The sequence below is a fragment of the Lonchura striata genome, chromosome 1 (assembly GCF_046129695.1).
Source record: "Lonchura striata isolate bLonStr1 chromosome 1, bLonStr1.mat, whole genome shotgun sequence".
NCBI classification, from domain to species: Eukaryota; Metazoa; Chordata; class Aves; order Passeriformes; family Estrildidae; genus Lonchura; species Lonchura striata.
Window position 1 is genome coordinate 39852037 of NC_134603.1, and position 27782 is coordinate 39879818.

The window sequence follows — 27782 nt, forward strand, 5'->3', positions numbered from 1 at the left end:
GCCGGCGCTCGACGCGCGCTGCCTGGCGCCGCCCGGGCCGCCGCCGCCATGGCCACGGAGGACGAGATCATCCGCATCGCCAAGAAGATGGACAAGATGGTGCAGAAGAAGAACGCGGTGAGCGCCGGGACGGGGCGGGAGGCGGATCGGCGGCGGCGCCGCGGGCCCCGGCGCGGCCCCGGCCGGCCCCGCGCTGCCTCCTTCCCGCGGGCGCGGGGCCTGTCCCCCCGCGCCGCCCGGCGGCCTCGGCGCTTCCCTCGGCGCTTCCCTCGGCGCTTCCCTCGGCGCTTCCCTCGGCGCTTCCCTCGGCGCTTCCCTCGGCGCTTCCCTCGGCGGCGCCGGCCCCGCCACAGGAGGGGGACGGCAGCCGGTTCTGTCCCCGGCGGCGCGGCCCCGCCGGCCCCGCTCCAGCGCCTTCGGCCGGGAGGAGGTTCCCGCCCGGGCACCGGCCCTGGCCGGGAGCGGCTGCGCCGCCGCTTCCTGCTCGTGGGACCGCGGGGCTGGCCTTGCGCGGGGAGGGAAAGCCTGCCAGCCCCAGGAGAAACCTGCGGACATGGGCCCCTACATGGGTGTTGTCGCTTTTGGTGTGAAAGCTGGAGTTTTAGGGGGATGTGAAAACTAAGATAGGAGTAAAGAGCCCAAACCCAGCTGCGGCAGGGCCAGAGTTGAATGGGTGAACTTCGCAGATGAGGAATGTGAGCCTTTTTCCTTCCTTTCTTTCTTTTTTTTTTTTTCTTTTTTCTCTAACCTGCAACACTTCTAATTGCTTTTATTAATCTGAGGAATAACTCATGCCTCAGGACAGGGGAAGAATATAGTTTGGTAGGATTCAATTGGCTTAGCTCAAGTGTTATTGTCATGTATGCTCTTCTTACAGAGCTGAGGTAACATATGGTTTTTATATGGTACCTGCAAACACATCAAAGTAAGTAAAATCAGAGTGTAGAGCAACAACCAGATAACTGATTCTGGTTATACATAAAATAGCATGCAAGTAAATTGTCAGCTCTGTTTACTTTTTCTTTATCAGGTGGGCACATTGTTATTTTCTGGAAATTTGTGTATGTATATGTGATTATTGTTCCTCCTGCAAGGTACTATTATATACATAAAGTTTAGGGGTTTTTTCCTATATGTTATGATAATGTATTAAAAGCTTATTACCAGTAATAGTTAGAACTCAACACTGTGCAATTCCACTGTCTAGAAGTAGTTTTGTTATTGCTTAATACTGGAGAGTATAAAGAGCATGATTAATAATATTTGCATATTTTTAGAAATACTGACTATTAAACCAAGGAGATTTGTGTAGTTCAGAATGCAAACAAATTCATTGTAAGTACATACAAGACATGCTTCAATCCCTGAGGTTCCATAATATGGCTTGGCTTAGCTGTGATATATTTAAACTCTTAAATGATATATTGTGGCAGCAGGAGCCTTGTCTAGAGGAAATAATATTTTATGACTGGTATTTATTAACTCCATTGTTTTTCCCTCTTTGTTTTTATTTCTAGTCTCCATGCATTTAAACACAAAAGCATTTGCTGTCTCACGTTCTGTAAAACTGAAGTCATGGGTCTTTCCTACAAGGTGTTGAAAGGGTGAAGACTTACTGACTGAGACGCTTAAATATCACGGTCATGAGACTGATAAAGGGCAGCCAGCTCAATTTTATTTGTAAAACTTCTGATAACAGAAAGAAAATGACAGCTCTCAGGTAGCATGAGGACAATCCTGGGGAGTAGCCATACCAGGAATGCTGCAGGTGATGACAGGGTATTTCTCTGTGATTTGAGAGGCTTAGGAATTTGGATAAAATTCCTAACAGCAGCTGGGAACATGTATTCAGACATGTGTAACATAATTAACTTTCAGAACTCCGGGGAGTGCTGCGGTGACTTCCCTGGGGCCAGCGTAGGTGTGACGTGGCTGAACACAGCAGGCACAGCTGGGCCAGGCTGTGCCTGGCTGGAGCCAGAGCTGGACCTTCATGCTCACCTCTGTCCCAGCAGTGAGAGCATGGGAGTACCAGAGGCGTTGGGCTTTTGTACTCTGTGGAAACAGAGCTGCTTCAGTCAGGCTCCTTGATACACACAGGTGGCTCCTTTGTTAGCTGCCACTGTGGCCAAGAGTGGAGATCTGACAGTTTGTCCAAAGCACATGTGTGTAGCATGATAAAAACCCTTAGTGGCATCAAAGGAGAGGATGTATGTTAGTATTCAAACCAGGAGGTGTCTCAGTGTTTTTCTTACTAAGCCTTTGTCATTTACAAGGTATTTCTGTATTGTACAAAGTGATTTCCTACCTAATTCTGTCCTGCAGTTAAAATGCTAACTTTAGCAAAATTATTAAGGTAGTCTCTATGAAAAGGTGCTTTATTGTCTCACAACGGTGTGAAGAAGAATTGATAAATGCATTCTTACACAAGTACCCACTGAATAATGCTGTTCTTGAGAACCTCTTGTGTTCCTTTCTCCATTTTTACTCTTCAAGATCAGGTATTTGGTCTGTGTCTTTGAAAGAGAATAATTTGATGAGATGCATTAATAATAAAAGAAAAAAGATTTGATACTTGCTCTCTCTAAAGCTGTCAAGAGTCAGATGACAAGAATTGTTTGATCTCTCATACAAAAGGTGACTGGGTTGTGGCAAAGCACTGTGTGGCATGTTTTTTGATGAGTTAAAAGGGCAGGCCATGCAGACACTCTTTCTGAGTCAGACTTTTGATGATTTGCCCTGACTAAGGATTTAATTGTAGCTGTGCAGATTTCATAACTATTTTAGTGAAGTGATATATGCAGTTCTTTTGTTTTGAAGGAAGAAATAATCTGATTTAGTATTTAATGCACTGTGTGATACGCATTTCTGCTGTTGCTTCAAATTGAAATAGATACTACTCCTTCATAACTGTGATTGGATTAAAACCTGTAGTGCTTTCCTTTGAGCTTCTGTTGTAAGTACACCTTTCTTTCATTAAGCTGTTGTAATAAATAGTATGAAAACTAAGGCTGCACCCATGGATTAAAAAAAATCAAGAACACCTGAGTAAACTTAGAGAAGAAAATAAAATTGTCTGTGTTATTAAATGTATATTCCTTTAAGTAGAAGGGAATTATAGCTGGATAGCTCTGGTGTCTTCAAAAATGTATTTCATTTTCTATTGCCTGAAGCTCAGGTTTAAAATACCATTCTGTGCTGTTGTGATCTGACCAACTGAAAGAAGCTGGGAGGAATAATCTACTGGGTCTGTATGAAGCTAACTTCTGTTAATTTAAGTGACAAGGTAAATTGAAAGCCAGCCAGCCTAGGAGAATGGGACATTGCCTTTCTTTTTGTATAAAATTATAAAAATGCCTTTAAATGAGAGTTTATAACAGTGGTCTTAATGGTTGGGGGGGGGTTTTGAACACAGAAGTCTTAGATTAGGAGAAAAGTAGTTACAAATTATACTGTGCAACTTCCACACTAGTTTTAAGATACAGAGAGCATTTGACTTTATGCTAAGGAAAGCAATTATGAAAATATTTAGTTGGTATGAGTTTAAAACCAATATAAATTTAATTTGAAAGCATCTAATTCTTGGTGCACAGTATAATTGATTAGAGAAGTGAAGGCTTAGAAAGGATTAGTGCATTATCAATTTTAGTAATTTGATACAGAAACCAGCATAAAATATAGACATCAGCTGTTAGCCTGTTGTTTTTTGTTTGGGTTTTAGTTTTTTGGTTTTGATTTTTGTTTATGGGGGTTTCGGTTGTTTTTTTTGTTGTTGTTGTTGGTGGTGGGTATTTTTGTTTGTTTTTTGGGTTTTTTTTTGTTCTTGTTGGTAGGGTTTTTTGTTTGTTTTTTTAAATTGTTTTCTGTTTTTTTTTTCTTTTTAATTGTTGCATGGTTTATTAACCTGTTATGTATCAAGTTGCTAGTATTGGAAAACAATTACTCTGGGAATAATTTTGTTTTCATATGTACAGTTGGGAAGGGATATAGCAGACAAAGGAATTTTGACTAGACTGTATATCTAAGATGAGATGAAGAGAGTGCTACTTTGCATTACAGTGTTACTTTCATATTGAATTTGCAGACTACAATCAGCTGTGTTAATTTTAAAATTAAAATCTGTGTGCAGTGTGCTAATAACTTAATTGGTTTGGAGGTAAGTATTACTGGATTATATTTTTTTAAATGGCACATTGACTTCTGTCATTAGTTTTGTTTTGGCTAAGAAAATTTTCTTGAATTTGATTATGTTTTGTAGCAGTGAAGATAATTAACTTGCTTTATTTGGATCTGTGTTTGCACAGAAGAAACCACGCTTATGACTGTTGAGAGAAAGATATGGTTTAGTGTGCCAACTCAATTTAGCACCTGAAAACATTGTGACATTTCTCAGTCCTGCATCACTGCTGCTAAAATTCTTTGGTTAAGACTGGAGAAGTTTTGTATAATATGAATAAAAATTAAATGGAACTTTTGCTATCATGGCAAAATAGTGAGGCTTTAGCTTTATATGTTAATTGAATTTGTGTAAGGTTGAATTTGGTGAAATGTTTGGGTTTGGAGGTTTCTTTGGGTCAGAAGTGTTTGAAAAACAGAAGTTGTAGCCAACATTTGAAGGTGTCCAGAGCTGAGGGTTTTTAGATGTGACACCAAAGTTCCACTTCCATCTTCCTCAGCCTCTTGGTAGTTATTTTATCTTTAGCAGTTAAAGTGTAAGAATGCGGGTGGAGCAGAATAATTTATGTTTCCTTGCAACAGGCATTATAATGGAAGTTGTTTAGGGAGAATTTGAAAAGTAAGCAAGATGCAAAATAAAATAGGATAAGTTGAGAGGTAAGGAAAGTTAATCAAATTCCACAGATTTGCAAATGCAAATTTTGTGGGATTTATTTCCAAACCTTATGAATTAAAAAAAAAAAAAAGAAAAAGTAATGAACTGAGCCTGTGAGTGAACTGAATGGCCTCTTGGATGCATGGGCAGTTGTTGCCTCCCTTCTGTTCACAGCTTCCAGGTTCAGCACCACGTGCACTTGAATAACAGCCAAATCATCTCAGCCTTTGGGAGGTTTGTGTAGGCTGACAGCCCACGTGCGCAGTCACAAGTGGATGGTGCAGAGCTTTGCTGAAGTAGAGTTGGTAAATCATCAAGGTTGGAGAGGTTAAAGAGAATTATAGCGCTCACACTTAGGCAAACTTTTTTAAAGTAAGGCCTATATTGCTAAGGAATGAATTGTTAAAGTAGCTGGGTAGAGACTTTGTTAACATCTAATAGTACAAACTCTGAACTTGAATCATCTCTCTAGAAAGCTGCTTAGCCAGAATTAGTTAGTACCTTTCCTAGCAGTCTTAGCAGGGGAAGAAGAAAATCCCACAGTATGTGGCTTTACCACATCATCACAAAACCAGTTAAGAATGAAATCTGTGTGTGTTTTATATATATGTGTGCATTATTGATGGACTGTGCAAAGCTTCTCAACTCCACATTCTTGTGCTAAAACTGATGTGGTTGTTATGAACTGAAAATTGCTGCTCTTGTCTGGATTGTTTCTGATGCTGTTATGCGAGCACCCTTGAAGATGTGTGCTGATTAAGTAGTAATTGACAGAATGCTTTGACTGTCATTTGAGTTACATGGGGTAAAACTCCCCTAGTCTTTCAGTGAATACTTTGATTTCCAAATTGAGGCCTACACATGCTTAGAGTTTCTGAAGTGGAACATTCTTTGTTCTAGTTCTGTGGATAAATTGAGAACTGGTGGTTTGAACCCAGTATGTGTCCCTGAAGGCAGATAAGTTTATATTGTTGATATTTTATTTGAAGTTCCTGATTGCTGCTAACTTGACTTTTTAATTTTTTTTTCTTTTTTTAGGCAGGAGCTCTTGATTTGTTGAAGGAGCTTAAGAATATTCCCATGACCCTTGAGTTACTACAGGTATGATTTTCTTATTGTTGTTGTGTTGCAAATGTTAACTCCCTAATGAAGAAGGTGGAGCCAGCAGATCTGAAAGAAGGTTATGCTATTTAAATAGATTCCTAAATCCAAAGTCCTTGGAAGCATCAGTTTTGTTACGTGGTAGTCTAGTCTCACTTGACCTGATGTAGCACACTTGAATATTTTCTTCCTGTAGCAAACTCTTAAAGTTTGTCTTTCTGATTAAGTTGACAGTCGTGAATTTGATCATGCACAAGGGAGAAGAGCTGCTTACAAATTTACTGGACATAGACTCTCACATTTTTACTCCAACACAAATGTGGTGTGTTTCCTTCCTCTTGAAGGAGAATGCACCTGATTACAGCTGACACATCTTTTCTTATGTAGTTAGTTCTGGTTTTGTCTTGTGAGGAGAAACATAGTTGATACCTTTTAGGCAAGTTGTGTTTGACAAACACTCCACACCCCCCCCCCGCCCCTTCATTCTGAATAATGTATCTCTTAAGGTAAATATTCTCCTCTTTTACTCTTCTGGGCTGGAGGGATGGAGGATACAATCTCTCCCAGCTGCATGGATACTCTCACTAATGTTACTTAGATTTACATATTTAACAATATGTCATATATTATTTGCAAATTCTTTCAAAAAATAAACTTTCCTTGCATGTCAAGTTTCAGAGCTTGTCACGTAGTTCATCAGTGAGCAATTTTTATTCCAAATTAGCCAGATATTCCCTATCTCTGAAAATATTCAAATGTCAGAGTTAAATATGAGACCTGATTTGCTGTAGTAGCCAGATAAATTGGAGAAGACTGAAAAGTAACTTTTTTCTAAGGGGCAATGAATAGTCAGAGATAAAGAATTAGCATAAAGTTCAAATTTTAAAGAAGCAGTAACATTTTTGATTCATGCATCCTATATACTTGCAGAATGTACTTAGTAAGTTATTACTAATATTATTTCTGACAAAATAAGGTGTCACTTTTATGCATAAGTGCTGGTACACCTCTGATATTTTATCCCCTATATTCAGCCTTCTTCTTTAAAAAGAAAACAAACTTAATCCCCTCCAGAAAAAATACCCCACACAAAACAAAAACAAAACCGAAAACCCCTCTGGTTATCCTGATTTTTTGGAGTTTCTTTGTGCAGGTCTTAATGCAAATTATATTTTGCATTAAGTATAATAATATTATTTTGACTTTGGAATTAAAAATCACTCTGCAAGTGCTCTGTAATTTCAGGTACTTTGGGATACTCTTGCATACTGCATTGTCTGTACCTTAGTTAGGAAGCTTTTCATAAATATCTATTGCTGTATTCAAAACAGTTCCACTGCATAAGATTGCATTTAGCAACATATTTGGACTCAAATTTATTTTTTTTCTTGGGAGTTTGATAATATATTAAGTCTGACATAAGCTTTCTTTGTTGGCCTCCCAAATTTGCTTAAGCAATGGTGAGCTCAGAGCAAGAGCTGAAATGCAAAGTAATTGTACTCAATGCTCTGGTGGAGCATTAGCGTGCCAGTGTCAGGAAGGGTGATGATCATGAGATAGTAGAAGCACAATTTTCCTCTGTGTAGATCAAGACTTCTGACAAACATGTTTAAATTGATGAAATGTGGAACAAAAGTGAAAAAGCATACTTCCATACCCATTTTTCTGAAGTTTTGAAAACTGGCTACATTGAGAAAAGTTCTGCTAAGTCTGTTATTCCTGTGTAATAAGAGAAGTTATGATTTTTCATGTAATACCACTGCTACTTAATCCTGAAATTATGAGGTCCTCTGACTAGTTTCTCAGGTATGTGCAACAGGAAGGTGCATATTAGTAGTCTGGACTTGTGTTGGTGTCTTGTGTCTTTCTTGCCACATTTATTTTCACAGAAAACTGAAGTGATTGCAGGCAGTAATACCACTGTATTACATCTGATGAGTTTTATGTAAGCAAACTGATCCTTGCTCAGCTAGGCAGGGAGCCAGTAGGCTTCCTCACACAATTTATCCAGTGGTCTGACTTGCAAATCTGTTTAGCAGCTTCACAGCATTAAAGGCATCATGTCCCTGGTGCTAATTGTGGTTAGTGCACAGCTAAACAGTGAGTGACACAGTCAGGCTTTATTTTCACAAACAGGTTTTACAGGAAATTACACACACATGTGCAGAACTAGGTTGTGATGTGCAACCCTTGTTAATGGCTTCAGGCCAGTTCACTGGCAAGATGTAGAAACCCAGGGGTGGTTATTCTTCAGTGGTTGGTTTGGCTCTGCTTTGGTCCCAGTGCTCACTGATTCTTTATCCTCATACACTTATAATTTAAAGTTGGAAGCACGTCTGCTTACTTCGGTAGTTGCTCTTCCTCCCTGGCTGTGTTCCTTACATTTTTGCATTTGTTCTGGTTTAGAGAGCATCTGCTGCCACCATGTGCTGTGCTTTGTGTTCTCATAGGTTACTTATGGTCACTGCTGCTCATACCTACTGAGGGCTGCTGGCCAAAGCTTCAGTGCTTCAGGGTGAAAACAGCTGCTTTTATGCTGTCTTTGACTGTCTTTACTCTGAAAGCAGATGTAAAGTACTCTAGAATTTAAAATGGGGAAGAATGAAAATACTGGAGTTTATCACTTAACAAAGGCAATCACAAGAACAGCTCTACAGACAGGACAACGAAGGAAATTTCAAATACTGTCAGCTGGTTTGTCACTAAAATATAGTAATTTTGAGAATATAACACTGATCTTTTGTGACTATCTGTGCCAGTTAGAAGGCAGATAAATTAGTAGATCATTATTTCCTCTCTTCAGGTAGACCTGATCCAGTGCTCTCTAAAATCAAATAGGTGAGTTCTTTTTATGTACTGCTCTAAGAAAGCTGGCAGTTCAGAAAGTTCCCATAAACTGTCTCAATTGTGTGATCAGAAGAAGAAATTTTTCTGGTTAATTTTGAGTTTTACTTGAGTTTTTGGATTTTACTTAGTTAAGTAAGTCTGTAAGTTGGTGTGTTTTCCCTTTGCTGATAAGCACAGGCTGTTGTTGTGCCCAGCTATTAATGGAGGGTTGGGTTTTTTGGTAGATACATTTTTCTCATCCAGATGTGGTATTTTACGTATTTTCAAGGACATGTTATTTTTTACTATCTGAACATAATGTTGAGATTTAAGTGTTCAAAATAACAAGAGAAATGGCCAATACCATTAATGTGGGTGTGTGGGTGAGCAGAGTCCATCTTGGAACATTTTAGTTACAGGTGAGTAACCATCTGTTTTCTTTAAATACATGTTTAGAGCTGATGCTCAGACCTGAGGTTATTTAATGTGTTTCCTTGGCTGAAATAGCTAAGGATTATTTCAGCATGTTTCCAGTCACTTAGCACATCTGTGGTGCCTCAGAAAGTGTTGTTTGGGTTGTAAGAAGCAATTTACAGGAAAAACCATTTCCATTTTTAGCAAGCCACAAAAATTAAAATTTTCCTTCTAAGAATAAGGAAATTTATGATGATCTATTGCAAAAATAAGTAGAGTAATTTATATTTAGTGAGTCCTGTAAATGGTAATGCAACAAAACTGATCATCTTAGCATCAGATAAAAAAATTTAGTCATCAGTCAGAATAAAAAAGGATAATAAAATTCTTATTTATATTGTTAAATGCTTTTCTTCTCTTGTGAAGCTAAAAGGGTGGAAATTTTCTCCTTGTTACATGTATGTATTAGCCATAAATCTTCTAAAATGTTACTGTTGAGCTATATTGATGTCCTCATCTTCTGAGTCTTGAAAGGCGTGATTTGTAACTTACTCTCATATTCACTCTGTAGGTGGCAGTAGTGGCAAAGGCTTAAAGCTTGTCACCGTCTTGGCCTCTTCAGAAAAATAGGGTAGCTCATTCTTTTAAATCTTAAACACAGAGAGTTCTGCGTCTCTCTAAAGTCAGAACTCTCTGTGCTAACGATTCTAAAGAATCTCAGTATCAGCAAAATTTTTACGTACCGAAAACATACTTGCTCCCAGCTGGTTATTACAGCTTTTTCCACAGGCTCTAAATGGTAATTCTAAGAGTATGATGTCAGTGAAGAAGTTAGCAAGCTTCTTATAGTGCTGAAATAGAAATATAGTCCTTAAACCTTGTGCCCACCACCACTGCCCACCCCTCCCCAAACTTTTATGATGATGATAGATGGTAATACTGTGGTATTTCTTTTTAAAATGTCCATGTTTTAAAGTTAAAGGCTTGCAGTATTTTGTCCTGAAAATCACAAGACAAAAGGAAACAAACCCACCACAAAAGAAAAAAGATACTGTAAAAATTAATGTCAAAGTACAAATTTATATATGTTTATTTGTTAAGTTGCCTTCATGTCACTTGTGATAATGTACATTTCTATTTCCTTTGCAGTCTACCAGAATTGGAATGTCAGTGAATGCAATACGCAAGCAGAGCACAGATGAAGAGGTTACATCTTTAGCAAAATCTCTTATCAAGTCTTGGAAAAAGCTGTTAGGTATGGCAACAGGAATGTTCCTGCTCTTGCATGTTTTAACTCTGTCTAGCCTTGGTGCTCATCATCGACACTGCCTTGCTTTAGACATATTTGTGCTTTTGTGTGAATATTGAAACTTCCTGCGCGGGTGCATTTGGTTTTTTACTCTTTGACTCTCACCGGGCTATTACTGTGAGAGTGTGTGCAGAGAAGCAGTTAATGTATTTTATTGGGGCTGGCAGGCAGCAGGAAATCAGCTTCTCTGATGTGATTCATTTCTGAAGTCTCATTGTCTGCAGTTGAGCTGGAGTGACTGTACTGCAGCACTAAGCACTAACAAACTTCTTGACTATTTTCTTTGTCAAATATAACAAGTACTCTGAGGAATTGTTGCAAAATCTCATGTGAGAGTGTGGAGGCTTTGATGTTTGGTTATGAAGTGATTTGTGAAGAGAAAAAAACAGTAAAAATTATGTTAAAATCTGTTAGAACTTGGAGGTAGTGAGAAACAGAGCTGCACTTTCTAAAACCTTCATAATTTTAAACAGCTTACTAATTAGCGACTTAATACTTTTTATTTAATTTCCCTTAAAGCAATTAATAAGCTTAAAACCTTTCTGTTAATGTTTTATTCAAGTGTATTTGGTACTACTTAATATATCTGAAAATGCTTAAATCTCAAAATTGGATAATACTAGACATGCTGATAAAACACCTTAAAATTCATAATGACCTTAATAATAAAAGTAAATGCGGGAAATATACAGGATCTTAGTGTAGGGTCTGATCAGAGTTAACTGGTAAATAGTGAAAGTAATATACTTTTTATTTTTAAACATAAATGTAGATCAACTTTATTATATCAGTATATAAAAGTGGTAAGGAACATAAGTGGAAAAATTGACTTGCATATTAGCGTCAGTTACTCTAAAGACTTCTAAAAGTAGCTGCTGGATTGAGTGATTTAGCTCTCAAGTTACTAAAAGTTATTAGTCTAAGTTTTAAAAACAAAACCTTATCAATACCTGGTGACAGTTAATTTTCCTTCTTCAAATTTTTAATACTGCCACTTAGCTTAGACAACATAGTAGAGGAGATACTCTCATTTCCAACAGAATTCTCACCTGGAGTGTGCTCAAATGCTGCTCTCCTTGGGGAGATCTGCCTGTTTATCGCTGTCCTTTGAAGGATTTGCCATGTTTTTGTTGAGACACTAAAAATAATTGTCTCATTTTTTTAATGCTTGTGTTCATTAAGTCAGTCAAAATTGTCTTAATACATTGTTACTTAAAGTTTGCTGGTGTTTAAGTATTCAAATATTGTGAACAGGGAGTGTCACTCCTGCCTGAAGGTTTTCCATGCTGTAGTACTCTGGGTAAGAACGTGGTGCTGAAGGTCACTGCGGGTCAATCTGGGTGTAGGCTGCTGTGTAAAGGAGTGGTCCTGACTTCCCTTCTGCACAGGTGCCTCTTTGCTCCCTCCTGTGTTACAACTAGTGCTGGATATACAGAAGACCAGAGATGGGAACTGACTGGTTGGAAACTAATTTTGTTCATTTCTTCTGGCTTGGAATTTCAACTATCACTTTTTGGTCCAGCCTGTTTGCAGTTACTGCTTCCTGCACAGGGATTGTAGCAGTAACAAACAGCTGGGGCAAGGCAGACCTTCCCCTTTTGTACCTTGCTAGATTCAGATTGTTTTAACACAGTTGGGAGACTCTAACTAAGGCATTTTGCATGAGGTGAAGTCAGACATGTGAGGAGCAGGAAAGCAAATAAGAAATATTTGGCATTTATCAGAACTGAATACTTCTTGAGGCAGTGGGTATGTGACCTTCATTCATGTGCTAATTTTGTTACAGAACACATATTATTGTGTGTACATTATTGTGCCAGCTCTAATATAATTGTGGTAATGCCCTTACTACGTAAAATCAAATTAATCCTAAAAATACAGCACTGCCTACATTCAAAACTTAGGTAGTTAAATTTTCCTTGGTTGTAATGTAGATCTTATAATAAAGCATAGTAAGACAAATGTTTTGGCTCTTTTATCACTGCTCAATAACTCATTAGAACGTAAAGTTTCATGTGAAAAGTTTCTGTGAAAGATAGGGTATAAGTATGGGTGGGAATCTTACAAAGTGCTCTTATTCTGTTTTGTCATTAGTTTTGACTTTCTTGGAAGAATACGAAATACCGTATGTTGAGCTGCTTGAGAAATCAGTTTCGATTATGCTGTTTATAGTGCATGTAAAATGGTATGGAGCAAAGATGGCAGCAGAAGCGGACAGCTGTTAATCGTACCAAGCATTGTACTCAGAGCTCTGAAGTCTTTGTGAGTTATTTTTATAAATGACATTTTGAATTTAGGCAAGAATTGTTCATTGTTCAGGCTGCATGTAATGTTTCAGTTCAATGCTATCAGAATTTAGTTTTTAGGAATGCATGGGAAACATGAGAACAAATCAAAGTTTTTGAGTTGTGAATCACCAGATCTTTGTGGCTTGACTTGAGCCTTCACAGGTTACCACATGTTTTTTGGACGGGTCAGAAGCTGTGCAGCAGAGGGCTTGTGACCATCTGAAGTGACTCACTGGGTGAGCCACAGTGCAAGGTCCCTTTCAGATACTTTCTGGAAGTTAAACTACACAGCAGAGATGGTTAGAATTTGCATAAGGAGCTAAATTCAGCTCTCAGAGTAAAACGGTGCTCAGATATAACATGGGATTTACCAATAATGATTGTTTTGCCAAGTAGCTGAATATACAGAGTATGCTGTGCAGATAATGAATCTATATACACCAATTTAGGTTGTCAGAGATTTTTCTTATGTTAGAAAAGCAACAAAAATTCCTTAAGAAATATAACCCTCATAATAAATAATTACTTGCTGAACTGAGGAGTATACAATGAAAAAGAATGTCCAGATCTGTAGGTACACTTTCCTCCAGTAACATTGTATACTGAACTCAAAATGCAGAAGCATGGCACAATAATCTTAACATTAAGTGATTAATTGTTGCCAGTATTGAAAACTAAAAGTGAGGCCACAAACATTTTGAAATTCTTATTTCAAAGAAGGACATGCCTGAGTAATTTCATTTTAAAATAGTGTTTAAGTGTTAATAACACCAGTCAGGCATAATGGAAGTATTTTATACTAAGATTACTTTGCTCACAAAATCCTTTGTTATTTCAAACCTGGATTTGATTCTCCTGGAGCCAGCAGGTGCAGTCTAGGACTTTCTTACAGGTATGTTAATGTATCATAAGTGAAGTTGTTCAAGGACATCTCAAAGCCTACTGGCTTTCCTAAAAAAAATGTTCCTGGTAAAGCAAGTTCTTAAATTAGTCTAATAGCATTTATGAATATTATTTACTTTTGGAAAGAAGAGTACATATCTTTATAAGACATCAAGCAGAATCAAGTTCAAAAACAATTTCAGTAGTTTCATTTTCATATCGAGTATGAGCTATAGAAATCACCTCTTGCAAAGTGTGTATTTGGAGCTGTTCATGTACTGTTAGTAAGTCTGTAATTTGTTAATCAGTGGAGAGATAACACACAATGCATTATACTGTTTAAGAGAAAAACACGTATAGTGAATAAGTCCACGTGTCATGGTCTTTTGTCACTGGTGATAAAAAAATATTTAGCAAACAGTTCATAATTTTGTTGTTTACTTATGGATTCTTAGCTATTCCTCCTCTCAGAGCTACTACTGCAAAGAAACTTTACTGATGTTACCTTCATGCCTTACTATATCTTGTAGAGGAATTGCTGACCAGTGCAGCTGCTTGTGCATCTCAAGATTATTTGGTCAATCTAGTAAATGGAGCCTAAATAATTATTGCATATGAAGGTCATTGTTAAATTAATAACTATGTAATTTGGTACCTGTTCTCTTATCTCTTTCCTTTAACTTGTTTAAACTGAATACTCAGAAAACGTTACAAGTTCTGGTGGTGATTCCTGAATAGGCAACACATGATATCCTGCTAAATTAAATTTTCATGTGCTTTCAGGTAATGAGTAGCCACCTTTCATTAATGTTCCTGGACAAATTTTTATTTAATATTTTTCCTACTTTGAAGTTAAATTTATAAATTAATAACATTGCATCTTTATGTTATCTAATTTTCTGTCGTTACTAGCAAATGTCTAGTGTTGCCTTGTAACATAGAAAAATCTAGCAGACAGCTATTAATGGCTTCTAACATTCAGATTAATTATGTTATCTGGCTGTATCTTACTGCGTTAAAATTTTTGATTTGATAACAGAAACCACTGTTATGTCTTATTTGACCCTGGAGGGATTTTTCACTGAAGAAGCTTCAGGTATCTTTCAAATTAACAGCAAGACCCAGGTAGAAACTGCAGTGCAGTTGTTAAACTTTAAATGTCTTTTTCCAATGGCTAATTCTTATTACTACCATGTTCCTTGTATTTTAAAGAAGAAGTATTATATAAATTAACTTCTCTTATAAAAAACCAAAGCTTTGAGGTTTTTTTTTTTATGGCTGCCTGAAGATGCAATAGCTAAAACTGCGAAGTTACAGTTTTCAGTCCTAAAATTGGTGACAGTTTCCATTTGTTTTGAAGAAAAATTTGGTAAGTTTGAATAGCTGTATGGAGTTGCAAAAAAGGAACTGCACAACTTGTAGTTTGTAGTATATAAATATTTATAATGTTCTGTAGACTTCCTGAGGTGAATGACATTGGAATTTTTAAAGCCATTTCACAGAAGGGCAATTTTTTTCCACCTTACTTTGTTACAATTTCTGTGGTTGTTCATAGTTCTCATTAGATGTCATTCTTCCTCTGTATTAAGAGTCTGGTCATTGAATATAAAATAAGCTAATTAGTAAGGGCTTTTAATTTGTCAAGGATAATTTTTCTTTCCCCAGAGGATAGATGAAATGCTGTATAGGAGGCTGTTAATTACACTCTGTTCTTTTGTCAATATAGTATTTCAATAAAACAACCTTATTACTGTGTGAGTTTAAGGATGGAAAGCATCTCTTTTAATGCTTTCCAATTTATGACCCATAAAGCAACTTAAACACTTAGGATAATAATAACTTTATTTTCAGCTTTCTGAAACTAGATTAAGCAAAAACTCTTCAGTGATTAAAGAAGCTGTAGTTTTGAGGACTTACTTGCTGAAGATGTCCAGTCTCAGCTGCTCAAGTCTGACCTTGGTTTGAGACACCCTTGCATAGCCTGGTCTGCAGCTGTAGGAGGAGGTGCCCTCCATAAGGGAGAGAAGCCACTGGGGTATTGGCAGGTGTTGGCAAGTGCCTGCCCTTGGTGAAATGGTGCTGGGCTAAGTGAAAGTGTTTGATAGAAGAGATCTGGTTGCCAGCTATACCACTGTGGTGTTATGCCTGATAGGCAGGAGATGATACCCAGGTCAGACCTGAATTTGATGACTGTGTGCCAGGAAAAAATGTGTAGGTAGATGGGCTGAAGCCCAGCTCCTGCTTTGCAGGATTTGAGCTGTACCCCAACATACTGGTTTGATCTACTGGTTTGTCTTAAAGCCTCTGACAAAAATGAGCATGTAGTTAAAACATTATGAAGTTAAATGAGATTGCATGCATATTTGGAACATCTTTAAAGATTATATCATGTAATCAGTTGTTGCCATAGAGAAAGTGAGTATGCATGTTAAAAATGGGAGTTGTTTTCTTTCTCTTAGTGCACTTCAGTTGTCATAGCAGAGAACTCATGTGATCCATTCAGTTTATAGTCTTGTTTGCTTTCTTAGTAAAATTATTTTTATAAACAGAAGTCATTAAATTGGTATCTTTATTAGGAATTTTTTTTTGAATAACATCTTCAGCTTATTAAAGACAGTCAGCTTGAGTGCATCATCTGTGTTTAATTATCTCTTTTCCCCTAAACTAAATTTATCAAGGATTGAATGCAACATTGCAAACAATGGGTGAGCTCTTGAAGGCTGGGGGAATACTCTGGAGAAGTATCTTGTGCTTTTCTGGTTCCTGTACTATTTTGTGTACATCTCTTTATAGGTGCAGCTGGAGACAGGATGGTAGATTGGTGCCTAGTCTGATCCAGTAATGCTGTCTCTGCTCTCCTTTTATGATGATCTTTTAATAAAATGGTGTTTGATTGGATAAATTCCTTAACTCACAGGTTAAGGAAAGGAAAATCAAGAAAAAATCATGTTAAGTTTATTGTTCCAATAAAAATAAAGTCAGTACAGTTATTTTCTACTCTCTGAAATTAAAAAGCTCGATGTTTGAAGAGACCCAGATTTGTGAATTACATACAACCAAGTTCCTCTGAGAAGCACAGGGATGGGGTTCCTCTGGAAATAAGGATACTTTTAGATGCTTAAGCAAGGATTAACATGCTTAGTTCAGGACATCTTTCTTGGCAAGACTGAGCCTTAACAGACTTTCCTCCTTTTCTTGTTCTGTTTTTAATTAATTATAAAGTTTGTAATATATGCTTATTCCAGTAATACAGTCTAAAAATTTAGATGTGTAATAGCAGCTTTATAAGGGCTTGGAAAGAAGAATTCACAAAATCTGTCAATCAGTGGTGCCAATCTCACTAGGTTTTCTCTGTATGCAGTAGAGCAATCCTTTCTAGAGAACAAATCCAAATAGGCACTCAGTTTAGCCACTCTGAAATCCTCTTTACAATGGAAGGGCATATGCATTCTTGCTGTGCTAGAGTTAAATGTTGTGATTGCTCTTTTCCATAAAGACTTCTGTTTTTGTTCTTTGTGAAATTGTAGTGAAACCTAACCTTTATGGGAATGGCAGATTCAAATATATTTAAATACTAAGGCAAATAATTTAAGAGCTATCAGAGAAAATACTGTGTGTCTGGAAAAGTCCCTCAAAAAGATGAAAATTACTTTTTATTTTGCCAACTATGGTATCTTCCACACTATAATTTAAAAGAATGGCATGTATGTAGTAGGAACATCAGTATATAAAAAATGGAAGACAAATTCCAGAGACTTGATGCAATACCTGGGAAGTTACTGTTTACGTAATGCAGGAGTGTTGGAAAAAATAAATCATTAAAGTATATGTTTCTGTCATGTCTTCACTGCCAGTTTAAGCAGATGCTGGACTTGACTCGAAGGATCTGAGGTGTTGTTATGTTTTCCATTTCCTGCATTGGGAGGGTGTTGGGAAGTGGAAGGCTGTACTGCAAGAGAAGGTCAAAGCAGAGAGTGGGAGCTGATAGCATTTCTAACCGGTTCAGGAGAAATCATGATATTTTATCACTGCTTTAAATCGGTTACTATTTCTGGGTAGAAGAGAGTTTCTCATGTTTTGTATTTCCAGATGGACCTTCCACTGATAAAGATTCTGAAGAAAAGAAAAAGGAGCCTGCATCTTCCTCACAAAACAGCCCTGATGCCAGAGAAGAAAGGTGCTTAATTCTTAATGGCTGTGCAAATAGTCTCACTCAGTATAGATTAACATAAAACTATTTGGTCTGAATTTGTAATGAGAGAGACAGCTGCCGTGTTCTTTTCTGAAAGACAGAGTTGTACAAGAAACAGTTGGGGAAGTAAACTGTGCTACTGTTGACATGATTTAAAAAAAGGTACATAGGTCAAGATATGGCCAGACAAGTTTTGTTTGTTCTATCTGTTGGGTCTGTTAAATACTCTGTCCTCAGTACTAGCACCAAGCTTTGAGAACTGTAAAACAACTCTCAGTCTCTGCTTTGGGGTAATTGCATATGCTTCTTTTGTGTGTTAGTTTTTATGTTTAATAAACATTTTGCACTTTTTTTGGTAAACACCAAGTATGTTACAGAAAAAGAAGCCTACATTAACTTCAGCTCACTGCAGGAGCTGAAGAACATTTACAAAAGAGTATTTGCAAGCCCATTTCTTCTATACATTTCTGAGTTTAGTGATCTCTTTTCAGCAGCCATTTTAAAATTGAAGTTTAACCTCTAACTGTATGTCCAGATGGAAGCTGAAAACTTGGTTTACAGTTTGCACAACTACATAAATTGTGGGGTTTTTTTTTGTGACCATGGCACCCCTTCAGTACAGTAAGCAGATTGAATGCAAGGGAGTTGCTCCAGAATGAATGTTGGTGTGATGTATCATCACTGTTTCTTAAAGTAAAGTTCTGTGGGAGGAAAAAAGATTTCATGTTAATGTAAAGAACTGAGAATTAAAGCTTATGTGCCATATAATGGAATGAAATACCTGCTGTGTCTCTATTGTGTGGAATACCCTAGTGAATAGTCTAAAGACACTTTAAAAATTGTATTGACTCTAGAGCTATAAATAACTTTTAAAAGGTGGCCTGTGTTCTTATTTTGGAATACCATCAAATGGATGTAGCAAAAGACTCGTATTTTGCCCAGAAACAAAGTTATTTGAAGGGGGGAAAAAACGTTAATATTGGTTTTCATTTTGCCTTTTTTTAGCAGTTCAAGTAGCAATTCCAGCAGCAGGAAGGAGGAGGGTAGTGCTCCCTCAAATTCTTTCATCCCTTCTTTTCCCCGGGCTCCAAGCACTTCAGACTCTGTACGAGTGAAATGTAGAGAAATGCTCTCTGCAGCTCTCAGAACAGGAGGTGAGCTTTGTAGACTATATTTTCAAGTTTAACTATTTCCTTCTTTATTTCTGTCTTTCCCACTCTACTTTTTCTCCTACCCTGCGGGGTAGAATAAACCCTGTTTGCATCTATTTGTGTGTGTAGACCATAAACCAGTTTACCCAAGGTGCACGTCATGAGTAACCTTGATGGCACAGGAATGTTTGAAAATGCATTTTTGTTGTTGCTAATTTAGGACATTTTGTGGCTCAGTTCATCTGATACCTTACCAACAGGGGATCTTCTTCTCAGGAATGTTATTGTTCCTTAATTCTTCATTTAAATCTTTTTATAGAGGCTGCTATTTTTTTTTTTTTTGTCTCAGTCTTTTTGACTTAGAGGGTGTGACTATATGCAAGACTGCCTTTCTTGCACCAGAAGTCCTGGAAACCTTCAGATTTTAGTTTTTGAAGGCTGCCCTTCTATTTTCATTCATTAGACATTTCATTAAGATAACTTGGAATAATAGAGTCTTGCATTGCTCTTAACCTCATGCCTTTTGGGTATCTGTAAATTCCTTTACTGTTCTGGGATTTTTTCCTTTTTATCTCTCATGTACACTTGGGTGTCTTTAAACTGACAAATTGAATGAATTGCTGAATAAGGAGCAAACTAAAAGCTGGGCTTTTCAGAATTATCTGATTTTTTTTCTGGTGCATCCTACTCTTTATCAAAATTATGACCAAGCTCCTGTTTCTTTTCTTAGCTTAATGTAACTTGGCCCTGTGTAAGTAGACTTCTGAATCATCTGTGTTTACTCTCTTATTCTTTATTTTAATTCATATAAATTCAGGTATAGGCAATAAGCAAAACTGACTAAAGACCACTAATGAATTAGTGGTCATCTGGATATGTAGTTCATAGACATTTTTTGGACCAGACAGTCACATACAGCATCTTCATTCATAATTCTATGTAGTCTTCATTTGAAATAGTGTTCTGAAAACTTTTTTTGCTATGTTGCTTTCTACAGCAAATGTAAACTGATGATCTGTAAGTTGAAAACACAAGGTTATTTTTTTGTTTTTTGGCCTTTGGTATGAGATCAAAGGACAAATGACGTTTGGATTACTCACTGAAATATACCCATGTTGCAATGAGGAGGCAAACATATATAATTTGTTCTTAAGCTGTCTTGGAAAGGTAGATGTCTTTGTGAGGAAGCATTTTGGTCAGAAACAGTAAACAGTTATCTTGAGACATTTTTGTTCAAGTGTTTTATTGCCTTCAAGACTACTGTGGTCTATTTCTTCTAGTTTACATGTTTTATGACACATCTCTGCTTTGCATTTTAAAAAATCTAATAAGATTGTTTGTTATTCAATTACCATGTTTCTAATGAAATTTTTCTCTTCTATGCATGCAAAACATTTATTTGCTTATTCTTGTATTGTATGGACTAAAACAATTGATTAAACAAGATAAAATGTTTCCCTTTTATAATAGGCTGTTCTATGCACAGGCTGTGGAGATGGGAGGGATGCCAAGCCTATTGGAATATTTTAGATTTTTCTGTGTAACAGTGTTTTTTGTTTCTATTTATGTTTACAACTAGGTGTCAGAAGTTTTTTGGTTTTTAAATGTTTTTAATTCTTTTAAACTTCTATTTTGCTTCTTTCACTTATTTATGTTGTTCTAAGTAATAAGTTTTGAAAGGTTAAGTGCGCAGTAAATTAAAATTACATATACAGAAAGAAGACTCACTGCAAGTGTTTTATAATTTGCTGAGTTACAGCATTCTGGAATTATAAGGATCTCAGGGATATAGAACACAGAGTGTCAGGTTGCTAATATTTTATCATTTGTTTTCCTCAGATGATTACATTGCTATTGGTGCTGATGAAGAAGAGCTGGGTTCTCTGATTGAAGAAGATATCCTTTATTGTATATCTGTGTGCTCTAGGGCAGAAGTATTTTTGAAAAACACAGTAATTTTCAAATTAATTAACTTGTTCTATATATTGAGTGTTTCTGTATTTCATATAAAACAAAAATGGCAACTGTGTTCAACAAATCAGTACGTAAATGAAGTGTTTAGAAATCCAGACCAACCTAAATGGTTTGCCTTAAAATATGTAGGAATGCATGTAGGTGAGTGTGTGTGGGTTCTTTTCTGCACAGTATGTTTTCCTTGTAGCAGCAATATTAATCTCTTACTGAAGCATTCTGACATAAAATGTTGGGCTCTTCTTTGCTATTTAAATTCTTTTCTTGTTAACAGTCTTAATAATTTTCTAGTGTCTTTATTTCATTTTCTATAAGTTTGTTTCTAAATGAATTCACAGTTCTCAAAAGGGTGGTTTTGGTGCCAGTGTTTGAATCATTCCAGAACAGAGGTCTGTGCTTCTTTTTTTAACCAAAAAAAAATGTGTTAGTGAGTTGTCATTGTTTGAATATTTCATTCAGAAATGAATTAATTCTCAGGATGAGATCAAGAAACTGGACATAAAGTTATGGATGAATTTTCACAGTTACAGTTGAGGTCCTACTACCCAAAAATTCATGTTTTGCTGACCCTGTACTAAACTTATGATTAGGCTTCAGAAAGTTGTGAATTCTGCTGTGTTGAACAGGAAAGTAGCTGTTGGTTGGGGTGGGGGGAGGACTTGACAAACAGTGGAGAAGTACCTTGGTTTAGATTTTGCCCCCCCAGAATTAATCCTTTCTAGGGTTCTTTTTTAGTTGTTAATGTTTTACTCTATTTTACTTATCCATGTTTTGTTCCTTAAATCCAAAGCACCTATTTTTCAAGAGTTAAAAAACACTGATATGAAATACAAAAATAGGGTACGAAGTAGGATAGCAAATCTCAAGGATGCAAAGAACCCTAACCTAAGGAAAAATGTATTATGTGGAAACATTCCTCCTGACAAGTTTGCTAAAATGACAGCAGAGGTGAGTAAAGCACAGGTCTTGAACTATTTCCCTCTTGGACTTACATCCTGGTCTGTATTTATTAGCCATAAAAGTAACTTGTGTAAGCTGGCATACTTCTGAAAGACTGTGGCTTTTTTGTGGCTTGCAGAATCTGAATTACAGGGGTAGAGGCCATGGAAGTGTCTTTACAAGTGAAAATAGATGTAGGTATTTAAATGAAAAATGAGATTTTATGGGAGAGATAAATGAAAGTGCATCTTGTTAACATCTTGTTTCAGTTCTGTAGTTCTCCTATGTGTTAGATTCTGCCCCCTCAAACGAGATATAAAGGAGTGTCTTGGAGGCTGTGAGAAATCAGTTACGGTCAACTAATGAAAATCGTGACTAACTTTATTCCAAAAGAAAGTTGAAGTTGTGGTGGGGGTTTTTTTGTTGATTTTTTTTTTTTACTATAGCTTTACATAAAGGTTAGGACAAACAGGCTGGTGAAAGATATGTAAAAAAAGCAAGTTGTACCTTCAGTATGTATTTTGATTTTCTTTGTTCTACGTAGTTATGTACATATGCACCAACATATATTTCATCCTTTCCTGCGCACATTGTTTGTTTGTTAATGTTTTGGATTAAAATGTCAAATGGCTAAAACCACCATAGTGTTAAGATTACTTCTGAAGTGAAAAAGCACTGATATAAGTTTTTCATTCCACATCTACATGGGATAGTGAAAAAAATTGTATTGAAGAAAAATGTAACAAATTTGGTTTGCTATGCACACTTGATTTCTAGACCTTGTGAAGATCTTGTGCACTAAAACTATTTCAAAGGAAAAAGAAAAGGGGGTGATTCTGAACTCTTTGGTTAGTGCTTAGAAACAAAGTTTCTATGATTTTTGATGACATATAATAAATTATGGCTGTACTGTATTTATCAGTACAAATATGGAAGTCAAAACAATATAAATTTTTTCCGGTAATAAATGTTATGTAGGTCAATGAGATAATTATCCAAGGATCTAATGTAGGGAGAGCATCTTTTTTGCCTCTTTGGAGGATTTCTAGGTCCTCTACCTTGCCTTGCTTACATTTCTGAACTTCAGAAGTGTATTTGCATAGAAATGTTTCTAGATGTTTGACGTTGTATTTTTTTTCCTGTCTGTGTTAAAAAAGAGAACATTTTTAACTTCTTGTAGCTTCTGTGCTGTGAAATAGCCCAGCTTAAGTCTTGTAAAATTAAAAATGTGTAGAATTATGTTGCCCTTCAACAGAGTTGTTGCTCATGGATTCTAAGTAAAAAACTGAATTGGCTCACACAGTGATAACTTGTTTTAAAACTAAAACTCTCTAGTAAACTCTGTCTGCTCTTTGTCCTTTGTAGGAAATGGCAAGTGATGAGCTGAAAGAAATGCGCAAAAATCTGACCAAAGAAGCTATCAGAGAGCACCAGATGGCTAAAACAGGAGGTACCCAAACTGATCTGTTTACATGTGGCAAGTGCAAAAAGAAGAACTGTACATACACCCAGGTGTGTGGTTATTCACTCTTTGTTTTCCTTTTTCAAACCTTAAGTCCTATATAAAGATTGTCAGAGAAAAAAAATTTGGAATTGCATAATGAACTTCCAACAAAATGCTGACTAATTATAAAATGTGAAGAATACTGGATCTACTTAGTTGTGCTTATGTAAAGCAAGTTTCTTGTATTTATTTGCCAAAAATTTTATGTAGATCCAAGCTGAGTATCTATATAGACTGAAACAAGTTTCTTTGTGATGCTGAATTCTTGATAATTCTTATTACATCATATTCATAAGGGTTTTTTGTGGAGGAGAGATACTGTTTTTAATGTGTGTAAGCTTATTTTTACAGAGGAACTAAGTACTAGAAAATTATATATACGTATATACATGTGTATATTTTTATGTATATTTAATGTACCATTTGACTCACACTAGACCCTGATTTACAGTCATTCCTACAGCCACAGAAAGAGTGCTTTAATTTGATAAAGAGTGTTTCAGGGAATGTAATTTCCATCATAGGATCAGCTGCATTTATATTTTATATTGTTTATCAGATGCTTTAAATAGCAAGTTGTTTTTCAGTCGTGAGACTTTTAAGACTTTGTGTCAGTAAATGTATGTGAAGCTGTACTGGACATTGTACTTTTAGTGTAGAATCTGTTCCTAGAAATATGTGCACAGTTTCAATGCAGAAGTTGGTATTTTAGTGCTACTAGATCTCTCAAAATCTAAGTTTATCATGGCTTTATAGTGAGGCAAAAAGCCTAGTGTCAGTTGATACATAAGGTTAACTTGTATTTTTATGCAAATTTCTTTCCTTAATGTTAAACTTTGATTTAAACAGTTACATTGAACACACACTAACGACAATTGAAGATACTAATTTTCCTTTCTGCTCTGGCTCTTGTCTTTGCCAAAGGTTCAAACCCGCAGTGCTGATGAACCCATGACAACGTTTGTTGTCTGTAATGAATGTGGAAACAGATGGAAGGTAAGACTGTTAGACTGCTCTGCATATTTGATAGCAGGCAGCCAGCCTCTGTGGTTAATTTGGGTTTACAGTAAATGTGACAAACCACTTTCTGTTGACTTTTTGGGTTACTTCTTAACCCATTAATGATATTACATGTTGAGATTGCAAAATAGCTTTAAATCAGAAATGTGTTTTTGACTGAAGGTGTGAGATCTCTCAAGAAGGTTGGTGGCAAAGGGGGAGAGAAGTCAGGACTTAGTCCTTGAGACATTTAGTTACAATACTGCTTTGCCATACGAAGTGGTGACAAGCTGGTCACTGTGTTTTCTTTTTCTTCACCCAAAGTTCTTTTGACTGGTTTTAATCTCTGCTTTGGTGAGTGTAACAGGCCTTTTTTAGACCTTTTGTTGTTACTGTTTTTTCTGGTTTTTTTCAATTCTGAAAAGAAGAAGCAATAAAAAAAAAGATATGGCTGATGCTGTATTCCTGTGCCAGGATAAGTGTAGGGCAGTGATAACTTGATTGAATCTTTTTTTTAAGTTTGGGAAACGAATTTATAAAGCTTCTGAGAAACACTGGTAGTTCAATAAAACGGAGAAATACTGAAATGAAGGCATGTAAAATTTACAGTTTAAGGTGAGATCACATGCCATAGGAAGCATGATAACCTCATTCTGATATTTTTCCTATGTTAAGAAGGCTGCAGCTCTGCAGGGCCATGCCACGATATACATTAAGACTGTCACATAAAAAAATATTTTATGCATCTTGGTTTACATGGCTTATTGCTAAATATTGTTCAAATTCAGGCTCCAAGATATCTAAATAATATATAAAGCATAGAAATTGTTTGATGGAATTGTTTGCAGTACCTGAAAAAGTATATTTGTCCTTAAAACCTTCTGTAAGGTAGCAGTTACAGAAGTGTCTGTATAGAGTTGCCTGAAGGAATGGTTAAAATATAAGCAAGTGCTTTAATTAGTAATGTCCATATCCTAAGTATGGTGTTGTATTTCTGTTTCTTCTTGCAGAGATTTAGAGCTAAGATGTATGAAGATCTCATAAAACATTATTTTCTTTTGACAGTTCTGTTAGAAGAAGAAATTGTCAAGACATCTGGACCAGTATGAACGAGGATTTTGTAATTAGCTTTAAAAACTAGGCTAAGCATCTAGCTTCCTGCAAATGAGAGGGGTTTTTGGTTTTTCTTTTCTTTTATTTCAAAGCAGCATACATGCCTCAAGTTAGCCTTTGTTTTGACACAACCATCATTTCCTTAAATGCCTTCCTATAGCTGGTAGTCAGTAGGGCCAGGTTGCTCAAATGTATGGTGAATTTTAAAATATTTTTTCATTTTTATAAGTAAGTTGACATTAAACTTTTACCAGTTAAACATTTTGGTAATTGTCTTGTTTTTTTCTAACAATGTGAATAATGTACTGTATTTTTTGTGGTCTGAAATAGACGCGCTCCTCCTGTGTGTAAATTGCCTCTCCACATTTGCTTGGTTGTAAGAATGAAATTTGTTTCTCTCTGGTCTGTTCACTTTGCTTTGCAAGCAGAAAAAGTATATAAGTTCTTCATAACATTAAACTCAGTTGTTAACTAAAACACAATTTAATTAACTCTCTAGTTTGTATGTGATCTTTCTGGACTAGGACTAAATTTGCAGTCATGGGGTTTGAATATTTATTACTGGATATCATGACCTCTTTTGCAATGGTTGGTTAAGCTTGTTTATGTAACCAGCTTTGATCAATGCAATATATTTTATTGCCCAAAGCATGTATTTTACTTTCTGTCAGCAGGCATTATTTCTAAGAATGTCTTAAATAGTGGTTAAATCTGATTTGAGTGTTCAGTCTTACTTAATGTGCTTGGCAGCCAACTTGGGTTTAGACTTTGTAAATAAGCAAAGGCATTGTGTTGTAGGCTATCCCAATAACACCAGCTAACCAGTTCATTACATTAAACTGGCTGGAGAGGTGATACTATACTCCCTTCATTTAAATTGCATTGATTTTGTTAATGAAACAATTTTTGAGATGTAGAGTATTTGGTGTCAAACATAGACCTGCAAGTAGGAGTAAATTATTAAAGTTACAATCTTTTCCATATGAGAAATTATATAAATGCTGCTTTTTAAAAGTTTGCTTTTTAACAGTGCATGTTTAGAAATATTTGCAAATGTGTTTTTAAGGAAAAACATGTCAACATCTTTAGAAGAGATTAAATTCTTTCATTATATCTAATTTTATATTATTTAATTTGTTATTGAATAATAAAGTACTGGAGTTGTCTTCCCAGAGAGGTGGTAGAATCACCATCTCTGGATGTGTTTAAAAAAAGACTGGACATGGCACTTGGTAATATAGTCTAGTTGAGGTGTTAGAGCATAGGTTGGACTTGATGATCTTAGAGGTCTCTTCCAACCTCATTATTCTGTGATTCTGTTAGAGCTTGGGGCTGAGGAGGTCTATTTTGTCACTGTATAAATTATTCATAAGGGGATGGGAAGAGTATACACAGCTCCTGGAAAATAAATTCCTTGAATGTAAAGGAAAACCAAGTTTTTCCATGTTGAATGTTTTTTGTGTTATAGTGGCAACCATAACAGATGAGTTGGAAATAGTATGATGGCACTTGAACTTTGGGAGACAGGAACTGTTTGGTTAATACTTGATAGAGCAAGCTTTTCCAGTCAGCTTATGCAAGGAAGCATGGCTTTTCTGCTGAAGGAAAAAAAAAATTAAAATAGAAGAAGTTTTGTTACATACTATTTTTTTAGGAAAATTGCTTAGCATTTAAAGTTTCTTGCATAGCTTTTTATATATATACATTTTAACTCAACTTCTACTAATGCCCTTTAGAAAACATTTTTTTCTACTAGCAGCATGAGTTAATTTTTAGCCTGTGTGTAGGTCCATTGGCAGGATTGTTTCCTAAGAGTTACTAAAAGATGTATAAAATTTTTTTCAAGTTGCTGAGGACAAGAAACCAATTACAGATCTTTACTGTCAATTAGTGTTTTGTTTGGGGACCTTTCTAAAAGAACAAGTCCAAAAAATAGTGTTAAAAATGACAATGAATTGGATGCCAAGTAGACCTAAATTTCCACAGCTGTTCACAGCATATATATACAGGGGAGGCAGTAGTTGGTTTGCATGATCTTCCTTACACTGTGTGTCCTTTAATCTCTGTGTCTGATTGTGACACTTAGAATAAATACCTTTTGAGAAAATGTAGTAATTGTCTTTCTGTACTCACCAGATTATATCTGGACTTTATTGAAAGAACCAGAACTGTGGTAGCACTTTCTGTGACGCAGGTGTATCCAAGTAGGAGTTGAAATAAAATGTGATGGACCTGATGATTCCTGAGCATCAGCCCTCATCC

At 36.3% G+C, this 27782-nt stretch overlaps 1 protein-coding gene across 3 annotated transcripts; it reads left to right on the forward strand.

Moving 5' to 3' along the window:
- TCEA1 (transcription elongation factor A1) lies at positions 1-27756 on the forward strand. Of its 3 annotated transcripts, none has more exons than XM_021555692.3 (10): positions 1-117; positions 5870-5932; positions 10322-10427; positions 17741-17828; positions 18849-18997; positions 20834-20890; positions 21759-21913; positions 23270-23416; positions 24333-24404; positions 25473-27756. In XM_021555692.3, exons 1-10 carry the CDS (start codon positions 49-51, stop codon positions 25479-25481), a joined length of 915 nt encoding a protein of 304 aa, XP_021411367.1. In that variant the 5' UTR covers positions 1-48; the 3' UTR covers positions 25482-27756. The 3 variants fall into 3 exon arrangements, with proteins under 3 accessions (XP_021411367.1, XP_021411368.1, XP_031359891.1); XM_021555693.3 differs by having other exon boundaries at positions 18852-18997; XM_031504031.2 differs by lacking the exons at positions 1-117; positions 5870-5932 and adding an exon at positions 8076-8770.
- Positions 27757-27782: the final 26 nt, after the last annotated feature.